Below are 10,582 nucleotides of genomic sequence, written 5' to 3' on the forward strand. Positions count from 1 at the left end.
GAACCTCATACGAAAGGGAATAAAAGTATAAAAGCAAAGGGAAATGAAAATCAACTGGAAGTAAGCGGAAGGGAAAATAAGAAAGGATTCAACGTCTGATCAGAATTGTAACCCAACTCGCTGACGTGCATGGGCGCACATGGGACCTATGTGAGGTTTATGGCCATTAGTCCTTTTATCAAGGGGTAAAACATTCCCCAATAGGAATTGTACAATCAGGTTCTGTGTTATCTACAACAATTTCCTTGATTCATGCTTGCAATATTCTTGGCCTTGCATGTCGGATATGAGATTTCAAATGAGCTTGATCGATGTGCATTAGACTAATGATCCCAATCTTCGACAATAAAACTACTAATTTGTTGTTCATGCGTGTGGATTTGGACGTATAAATTGTTGATTTAATGCGGATTTGATTCATATACTACATATTGCTTGTGAACACGATTAACACAACAAGAGAGCTCAGGGCAAGTAGCAGTTCAATATCGAAGGTCATCGCTTAAATGGAACTTGAAAATCCTTAAATCAAGCATTAGAGGAGGGAGAGCTAGATTGCCAACGATTATTGTGGCATTTATAGGCTTGCAACCATGCATTTGAGCTCTGTAAAGAATATCACGGCCTACTTAAAAATATGCAGTTAGTAAACTTAGTTATTTAAGTTCCAAAGAAATGATGAAATTTTCCAATGTCTTTCATGGCAAATTCCTAAGAAGAAAAGATATCTAATCAAACAAGTTGCATGTGATTATATCATGGAGATCAAGCAGCAATTTGTTTGTTCCTAAAGAATGGTGACAAACAAGAAATGAGGGCTTTAGAAGATATGTGCTAAAGCAATTGAACTAAGTCTTGAAGGATTGTTTGAGGCCATAGAGAGCTCGGTTTCCAATTGACAAAGTTTGGGGAACTCGGATCATGAGAAACTGTGATTGCACTATGAAAGAGTTCATCAAGAAAGTTGTGGAAAATGACATTCTTGATAACATTTTGGCAAATCTTTCACTTTTACCATGAGAACAGTCAAGATGCTGGTCAGTTTAACAAAAGCGAAAGCATCTCTAGAGAATCAAAGCCAAGAAGTTCTGTAAAATTATGGACAACTAATCAAGCTTTCGGCAACTCAGTGACTATCAACCTTGATTTGGTCTTGAAAAGCCACTTACAACTCACTCTGTTCATATCCGGCTCTTTAATAATTAAATCCCGTATTGGTTCTATAAAAGGATGAGGCTGACGATCCAAGAGTTGGTACGTGAGAGTAGCAATAGTAATTGGCAATAGATTTTACCATGAAGCACCGCAGGAAGATATTGGTCAAAATTGACAGCACAGGCTCTTGCTGAGGTGTGAGAACCCATCGATTGTTGAGATCTACCCAGCAAGGGCACCCCTTTTCAAGGGTCATGTCTTTATTGTACCCGTACATAACAGGCATCGAGTCTGACGCTTGCAACCTTATGGGGGGTGGATTTCTTGTTACAAAGTTTAAATGCATCCCTGCCCAATGAATATAAATACAACAATAATAAAATAAAAGCAGAAAAAATACAATTAAAAATTTACAAATTGATCTCTTAAAGAACGTAACAAACATACTCCTCACGACAAACTTGCTAACCATCCAATTGCTTGTAGACCATATAAATGTGGCGAATATTCCCCATTTGATCTTATGAAACCTTAGGACTCTTCCTTTAACTTCAAACAAATCAAGGATGCCCAGTCCGCCAACTAAAAATTGAAATGCCTCCTTGGGCAAAGGCTTGGTGAGATGTTAGGCCATTTGTTTGTGCACCACGACATTCTATGGCGATGTGTTTTAGAATGTTCATGATAAGCAAGACTTGCAGTTATATGCATATATATGTATAGCTGCCTAATTGTCACAATATAGTCCCCCTGGAGGAGAAACTAGTTCTACTTCTGAGGCAGTGGGTCACATGATATATCAAAGCATTTGTTATTGCCCAATATTATGATTCACCGGAAGATTGTAACACAGAATTGTCTCTTAGTTTTCATGAATAGGAGCCTTTCATAAGAATATACAGTAACCTGTAATTAATTAGTCTGACTAGCACCTTGTTCAGTCTGTGTAACACTAGGATTTAAGATTCAGAGTAACATGTGCACCGAATGGACATTTCTTATCCTGGACTCTGTTGTATCACAAGGCTCGCAAGCAGCATGTGTTTTGAGGATAGCGGGCATATTGCATGAAGTGGGCAAGTATGTGCATAGAATTAACTATATTTGTTATATAGCTGTTAGATAAACTAAACTACTTATAAGCCTCTTATTATGGGCTTGGATCTTGAGAGTTTCCATCTCATCGTAGACCATGCCTTTGCTGCATGAGAAATCTAGCTGGCTTGGCTCATGATAGCCCAATAACTTTAAAGAATCTCACATGTATGTTTATGTTGCAAGGATTAAATTCCTACTTCAGATTCAATTGCAAAGAAATCGGTTGCAATAGCAGTGCGTATAATCCAATAAATGCTGAAAATGGTTTAAAAACGCATAAGCCCCATATAAATGCAGGAAAAATAGAACGTTGTGTCTCGAATAGATGTAAAGCAGAAAATATTGCAATAATTGACCTTAAGAGCATACAAATGTTTGGATTCCCTTGATAGACGCGCAGTAGTTCAAGACACGGTACATCACAAACACCATATCCTGCAGCGCATTTTTACCCAGCAAGATCATACAGCAACGGCATACTCGCATCAAAGTAGATCACTTTTTCCGCAGGGACTGGTTGGAAACATGACCCATTTCTGGAGATTGGCAGTACAGATAATTTTGAAGAAGCATGACAAATTATAGGGTGATGACTGCAGCACGTCAACGTTCCATCAACTGCCAGCTCAGAAATTTTCAAGCAACTGTTGCAAAGACGAAAGTTACCACGAGTGATCCTTGGTTATGTATCGCCAAAGGAATGTGAACTAAGATAATTAAGAAGTATCAGAATGATGGGAACAGATTTCACTCCTATAAAGGCACAACTAATCTTGTTATCTGTAGTATGACAATGACTTGACGATGAAGTACACAACAAGAGACATGAGAAAACGTGAATTAATATTTAGTGACCTCAGGAGAAAAAAGAAAAAGTACTTTCGTAACCTAAGTTGATGATCCACAAATGGCATTCAAAAACGCGCACTTCCTTTCGTAATATTTTCTTCACCACAGAAGCATTGAGAAGTTGCAACCCTTTCTGCTAGCCTGTCAAATTGGATACGGTATACACGTGTACTAAGCTACATGAAGCTATTTAACAACAGAATATTCGAGTAGAAATAGAAACGAACAGCAGATTTTGGCAAGAAACCTTACCACCTAAGCATAAGACACTATCAGAAGATTCAGAACATAAGACAGAAAAAAAGGAAGGCCTGACTAGATTGATCAATTAACTATAAGCCTAATTAGATTAAAAAAAAACTTACAATTTCAGAACCACCGATACTTCAGAGGATTATCTAAAAATACACATGCATGCGGACAGAAAAAATGATAGAAATAAAAGGCTTGAGATTACAACTAACTTTGACAATCACATTGCAGACCTACTCTTGTTTCAACCGTAAAAATTCATTGCGGAGGTGGTTGATATAGTGCCGTTTCTATCTCCCCGAGATATATCTGCTTATCACTGCTGCAAGAGCCAATGATTGGCTCAGTGGGGTGGAAGGCAGTCTCATTTACGGACCCATTGTGGCCCGGAAGCTTATACAAAATCCGCCTTGAGGTCGTATCCCAGATATACACCATCCTGTCAGCACTACCAGCTGTAACCTTGCTTCCATCAGGCGACCAGCTACACTTCAGTAGGTTCTTTTCAAAGTTGTGCTGGTGGCCGGACAAAAACTTGACGCAGCGATTCTGTGGCGCATAAGGCCGCATGTCCCAAATTCTCAGCGAGCAGTCCATGGAATTAGTGAGAAGGTAAGAACCATCTGGGCTCAGCTGCATGCCAGTTATCATATCCGTGTGCCCCTGAAGAGTCATGGTAACCTCGTTCCTTCGCAAATCCCATACCTTCACCACATTGTCGATTCCACCGGTAAAAATTTTATCAGACGCATCAGAGAAGCTGACAGCCGTTGTCTGGTATTTGTCCGGGAATGTTTGCAGAGCTCCCCTTTGCCTGAGGTCCCAAAGTTTGGCGGTACCGTCGTCTGAACCACTAACAACAAGCGGCGGGCCTCGTCGTGAAGGGCAACACGAATTCACGAAAGACGAATGCTCTGCCATCTTCTTGATCTGCTTCCCTGTTTCCACGTCCCACGCCCTCAGCGTCTTATCAGGACTTGCAGATATTATCTGGCTGCCATCCGTTGTCCACTGAAGGTCCAAGATCGCATTCTTGTGGCCTTTCAGAACCATAAAATTCTTGCAATCACCTTGAACATGCCAAAGAAATATTTCTTTGTCATGAGACCCCGATGCAATCACAGTCCCGGAAGGGTTGAATTTCATGGTGTAGATGGCACTTTGATGGCCTGTTAGCAACATGATGGGCGATTCCAAACTGGATTTCCGCTGTTGCCCGGGAGCTGCGCCTTCTCTTGGTGCTGAAACTTGGCCAGGTGCATAGGGAGAAACAGTCCACTCCATCCCTGGCCTCTGTGCCACAACCATGGCATTGCCCCCTTCTCTTGGCGCACCCAGCATCCTGCGCTCCTCTCTCTCTTTATCTCTCAACGAGTCCTAAAATTGGGTGGTAGAACCAATTTCTTAACAAGAAATAAGACCTGACAAAGAGACCCAACAAATAGCCACATTAGGGCAATCAAACGAGTAATTCTTTCGACCTAGACGAGATGAAACCAACTCTTGGCGGCCTAGATAAATCAAAAACACCGACCAAATCAACCCGGAAAAGAATAATTATCTCCCGTATTAAAAAAACCCAAATTCAGAAAATTAAGAAGAGCTACACAAAATAAGCAAAGACGGAGCCCGACAAAAAAATCCTTATGGATGATTTGGGAAAAAAAGAAATCTAACTTCCATTCCTCTGCGAGCAAAGAACGATCTCTACCAAGAAGCTACCTGTAAAAATTTTAGACTATCACAACAATGATACGCTTCCTACCGCCAACCTTGAGATCTCCATTTAGAAGCTTTTGGGGCTAAGCCCACCATAGGGTAAGATTTTTAGGGTTTAGTAGGATTAGGGTTTATAGTACAGGATTTGAAGTGAGGCACGAAGACACCGAGTCCACAGAATGAAGTTACTAAATCAATGTCAAAAGAGAGAAGAAAAGATCGGCGAAGACGAGGAAAGAGAATTACCTGTTCCGGGGAGAGAAGCAAGACGAAATGCAGAGAGAGGGACAGAAAATATTACGACATGAAATACTTAAACGATCGAGACATTTCGATGAGGGCGGGGGATTCTGGTTTATGGAACAAACGAAAAATTACAAAAGCGCCCCAAACATTTTGGCGGTACAATGAAAGCGCGCGTAAATTTCGTTATTTCATTTAGCTGCTTCATAGAAATTTAAGTGCATTCAGGCTGCACTTGAGCGTGTTTTTGTACAAAAAAATTCGATTAAGAGACGAAGGAGAAGGACTTTGTAAGGATGCAAATGGTGCCGGTATGAATCTATCATTAACTAGGTCCGGCCTCATTTGATCTCTCTTAGTGAGTCTAGATTGGAATTAAGACTCATGTTTAAATCACTGAAACAAATTTAGATCTGACAAGTATAAAGTTCAACTTTACATTCGGTTGGATATTTGTTTGATCTGAGACCCAATTTCAGATCTGGTCAACTAAACCATACAACAAATGTAAATCCATAAGATTTGAATCTTGTTTTATTACCAGATTTAATTTGGATTTGGGTAGCTAATAGAATATTAAGGAGGTTTTGATAAAAACACCTCTGTTCTTGAACCACATGTTTGTGGAACACATGCTCCATAATCAATTTGTTGATTGTTTTGTCATGAAAAACATCAAAGGAAAGAAGATCCATACTAATTTCAAATGGAGGAACCAAATTGTTGTTGTGTGGAGTCACAACTATGCAATTATCAAGAGCGCACTCTACCACTTAGCTAATGGCCGCAAGCTATGGTCAACCTTCCAAGATTGAACAATGGTTATATCATGCCTAATCAAGGTTTGATGTGATTAGAGCATCAACCTCTTAAGTGATGGCATTCAATAGAAGGGATTATGATCAAATGTATGACCCCAGGATCCGAACTACAAAAAGAGATAGGGTAGTTGTATTTATATTTACAAGTTGAGATGATTGTCTGCAAGGGCTTGCATGTGTCACTGATTTCATTTAAGAGGTCCTTAATAATATAGTGTTTCATGAATCTGCCTCAATATTTAGAATAAATATACAAAACAATAACATACTATTTATTGGCAAATGACCCATAAGGTTTCGTTTGACAAAAAATGAACACTTTGTAAGCATCTCATGAATTTGACTTATATATCATTCTAAGTTTATGAGATGTCTCTGAAAACACAGAATTTGACCGAAAGATTAACATAGATTCAAGTAACAATAGTTTTAGTGTTCTATGAATATACTTAATCTTTAGGCAAATTAATAGGATACTCACAAACAACTAAACAAATACAAAATGAAAAAAACTATTCACTCCTCCCAACTTTTTCAAGTATATCAGCTCCAGTTTTCAGCTACTTCCTTTTTCTTTTCAGTTTCTTCTCTTCGCATTTTCTTGGTCTCATCATCAGTGGCCTTAGTTGGACTCCATTCAAAACTTAAGCGATACAAGGTATATAATAAGATGAAATAGAAAAGAAAAATATGTAATTAATAATATAAGGTAGGTCTTTAAGGCTTTGACCCATCTCATGACCAGCCTTCCGCAAAGCTATAGTCTCTTTTTGCAGCATGACATAAAGTTATTTATGAGGTCAAACCCAAAATTATTGGTTCTCTATCAAAATTCTGATTGAAAAGTTATTTATGGCTTCTCTAAATTGGTTCTTCATGATTTTTCTTCTTTATGTTTGAGTTTGTCCGTGTTTAATACACTGAACTAGGAAAACATGTGGACCCAACCAGAAGCGAGAATAAAGTGGGTACATTCAAATTTATAGCATATCTCAACTACATATTTATATTTTTCGCTTCTCAATCTTCAGATAGGGCTTAGTTAATATGCTACACAGTATGTGGACTGTCAAAATATATCAACTACTATTTATCAATGGGGAGAAGATCGGTTGCCTAAGAAAGAGCCTAAAGGCCCTCTCCTACTCTTCCTGTCTCGGGTTCTTAAGTTGCGTCGGTGCTAATGATGATAACAGTGTCTCTTAAATACAACTAAAAATGTATCGATGCTATGCTTTTTGAAAGCAATTTAAAACATATAAAATACCCCAAAAATGTTTTTTTTTTCCTATTATTTTCCTCCCATTCATAAGGCTTTTAAAACATGAACCGAATAAAACTACGAATTTTCTCCAATCACTGTTTCTTTCTAATTTTAAAATTTAAAACTCAAAACAACAACAAAGGTCCTGAATTTCAATCTAAACAAGGCTCTAATTGGACGTGGCGGAGAAAAAGCACGGAGACCACCTTCGGCGCAACGAAAGGGGAGAAGAAAAGTGCAAAAAATTAAAGAACTAGCCGTTGGAAGGCCCCCTCGCATTCCTAAAGCAACGGTCATATTCTCCGCCGACACAACTTTCAGATGCGACCGTTGCCTGGCTGTGGGCATATCGACCCATTCATCCATTCGTCCTTAAATTCTCCCCTCTTCGCCTCTACTAAGCAAATCTGATCTTCTTCACCACGCCTCAAAGAAAGCATCCCTTCCGCTTACCGCAGACATCTACCCTGCAAATTCGCCCGCCTCTTTCTACTTTGCTCATTTCTTATTTGCTTCTTCTGCTAAGCCACCACCGGAATCTTACGACTACAAGCGTTCCGGCCGGAGATCAAGGTACCCATCTCGGCGGCGAAGGAAGAAAGGGAAAATGGGTCTGCAATGTGTAGCAATCACGAATGCAACTACCGCACACTCCCAGTCTGCTCTCAGGGTTCACAAGCTGTTCCTGGCGACCAACTACATCCTGCTGGGAGCTGCCTCCAGTTGCATCTTCCTCACCCTCTCCCTCCGCCTCTTCCCCTCCCTCTACGGCTTCTTCCTCATCCTGCTCCACATCGTCACCATCGTCGCCGCCGCATTCAGCTGCGCGTCGTCGACCAGCGCCGCTTCCCACACCCGGTGGTACACCTTCCACATGGTATCCACCGTGATGACGGCCATATTTGAAGGGTCGGTCTCCGTGCTCATCTTCACGCGGCCGGCGGACTTCCTGCAGGCGATCAAGTCGTACGTGAAGGAGGACGACGCGGAGGTGATACTGAAGCTGGCGGGGGGCTGTGCGTGCTGATATTCTGCCTGGAGTGGGTGGTGCTCGGCCTCGCCTTCGTCATGCGCTACTACGCCTACACCACCGATCAGAGCGGCGCCGTGACGGAAGCCGACATGAGGAGGAGCGCCAAGGTCCAGGACTCCATGAGCGACTGGCCGTGGCCCTTCCAAGTGTAGGCCGCGCGGCGAAGAACAATCTTCGATGTTCTTCTTCGCTTTCTCTGCCCTTTCCATCGATCGGTTTCTGTTGGGTCAGAAATTTATTGTGTTTCCAGGCTTTAAATTTCCTTGTCTGATGAGTCCGTGCGTATTATGTAAGTTGATTCTTTATTATAGTATATTATTGGTTTCTTGTATATCAGTCTCTTATGAGATTTATTCGAGCAATAAACTCCATTTTGCACTTTAAAAGTCCTCGACTCACAGTGCCTTTGAGATCGAGAGCGCAATTATTGTTTATGATAAGAAAAGTAAACACAAAAAATGTCATTAACGAAGAACATGACTGGTGATAGTGCCGATGAGCAGGGCAAATGACGCTGACCTCTATGTAGACTCCTTAAAGGAGTCTTCTCTGTGTCTTCTTCTAGTGGTGGGGATGTGCCTATTTATTTATCTCTTCACTCCCATGGGAGTAGGTTTGAAAAAGGATCTTAAAGTGTTTAGGTTGAGCCAAGAGGGTCTCTTAACAACTTATTTTTTATTCTCATTATCAAAGTTATTTCAACAAAGACTTGCCATTCATTGGCAAGGAAGAAGATGCGGTCTGAGTCTGGTATCAGCTTGCTCTGAAGTCAAGCTTAGTGTAGCATTTATGTTTGGCAATTATTGATCAAGTGGTGTTTATCTTTATCTTTTATTGGGACGTCTTTGACTGTTGAATGGTCTACAAAAGACCTCAATCTGATGCTTGAGTTAGGTCTCCTGATGAGTTATATGTTTAACTCTAGCATTTCTTCCACCAATTTTGTCATATTCTTTTTTTGAATATGATGACCATATCGTTAAGGCCTTACACTGGCTGATTTGGATATTGGAAATAGGCTTTAAATTTTGTCAACTGTCCTCTTAGGGGGTAATTCATGTGCTTCATCAAAAACTTGTAAAAACTCTTCAAGAACTGCAACCTTTAACTCCTTAGATTGACCATGAGTGAGAGCGGAAATAGCTTTGATTATCTCATTAGTTTGACGCGTTTTCTGGGCTTTTGAGGCAAGCCACCTAACCCTTCTCAGGAAAAGTCACAAAATATTTTCATGAAATCTTTGATCTAAAGGATTTCAACCGTTGCATATGTTAGGATCTCTATCTTAGTAGCAAAACTGTTTGAATTTTAGTGATTTTCAGACAGGAACTTGCTATCTCATTTATTTTGGGAATGAGAACTCTCTAGTGGTCGGTCGAAATGGGTTTCTTTGGGCATTTAACTTTTGTTTTTCTCCTTTAACCATCATTGATATGTTGAAATGTAACCCGGCAAGGTGGAAGAATTGAGAGCTAAAAGCTCAATGGAAATATTCTCCTTTAGGCTCTCTGTGGGAAGTGTCAATCAAGATCCTGCCTACCCAGCAGGACAAATCAACACAAGTCTTCAAATTCGCTATCAAATATGACATCGAAGGGTCAGATTTGCTGCGAGATCTGACCTCTTGAACAAGCATTGGATCGTGGCAGGAAGAAAAATGAGGTGCCACGAAAACAGAGCAGGGTGTCGCGGCAGAGGCCCAACCTGTTCATCTGCTCAAAGGTCTGTATTGATTGGGGAGGTATACCATAGAGGATGATCGTCTTGTTGGTGGATCGCCCATCATGGTGGTCGGCCCGATTCTTCTGCTCCTTGCGGAATTTTAAGATATTACACGGCAATGGACAAGGAAAGACGATCGAGGTGGGACTCAGAGCATAGGGAACACGCCAAAGCGATCTCAAACAGTACTACGGTCAGGATCCTTCTCAAACTTGAGAAGTGCAGGGGATTCTGTAAATTCTTATTGGAGGCTGGGGGTTCAAGATTCAGGCGCATGCTTGAGTTCAAATGGCAGGGGAAGACGAAGGGTATCTAGTAAGGAGTGGAAACCACGACGGCAGCAGTTGCTGTCTCAACTTTTTGACATAATTGATGGAGTGCATGTATGTACATGGATATATATTTTTGATGCAAAGAAAATTTTCG

General features: G+C 40.7%; 1 protein-coding gene and 1 pseudogene across 4 annotated transcripts; one reads left to right on the top strand and one right to left on the bottom strand.

The window, feature by feature from the left end:
* Positions 1-2,581: 2,581 nt before the first annotated feature.
* Positions 2,582-5,400, bottom strand: LOC116251570 (uncharacterized). Of its 4 annotated transcripts, none has more exons than XM_031625917.2 (3): positions 5,320-5,400; positions 3,592-4,775; positions 2,582-2,897 (listed from the first exon to the last, which is right to left on the bottom strand). In XM_031625917.2, exon 2 carries the CDS (start codon positions 4,693-4,695, stop codon positions 3,613-3,615), a length of 1,083 nt encoding a protein of 360 aa, XP_031481777.1. In that variant the 5' UTR covers positions 4,696-4,775; positions 5,320-5,400; the 3' UTR covers positions 2,582-2,897; positions 3,592-3,612. The 4 variants fall into 4 exon arrangements, with proteins under 4 accessions (XP_031481777.1, XP_049933155.1, XP_031481776.1 ...); XM_050077198.1 differs by having other exon boundaries at positions 2,582-2,960; XM_031625916.2 differs by having other exon boundaries at positions 3,567-4,775.
* A 2,391-nt stretch (positions 5,401-7,791) lies between these two features.
* Positions 7,792-8,765, top strand: LOC116251013 (uncharacterized; annotated as a pseudogene).
* The last annotated feature ends 1,817 nt before the right edge of the window (positions 8,766-10,582 follow it).

Source organism: Nymphaea colorata, chromosome 3 (genome assembly GCF_008831285.2).
Source record: "Nymphaea colorata isolate Beijing-Zhang1983 chromosome 3, ASM883128v2, whole genome shotgun sequence".
Classification (NCBI taxonomy): domain Eukaryota; kingdom Viridiplantae; phylum Streptophyta; class Magnoliopsida; order Nymphaeales; family Nymphaeaceae; genus Nymphaea; species Nymphaea colorata.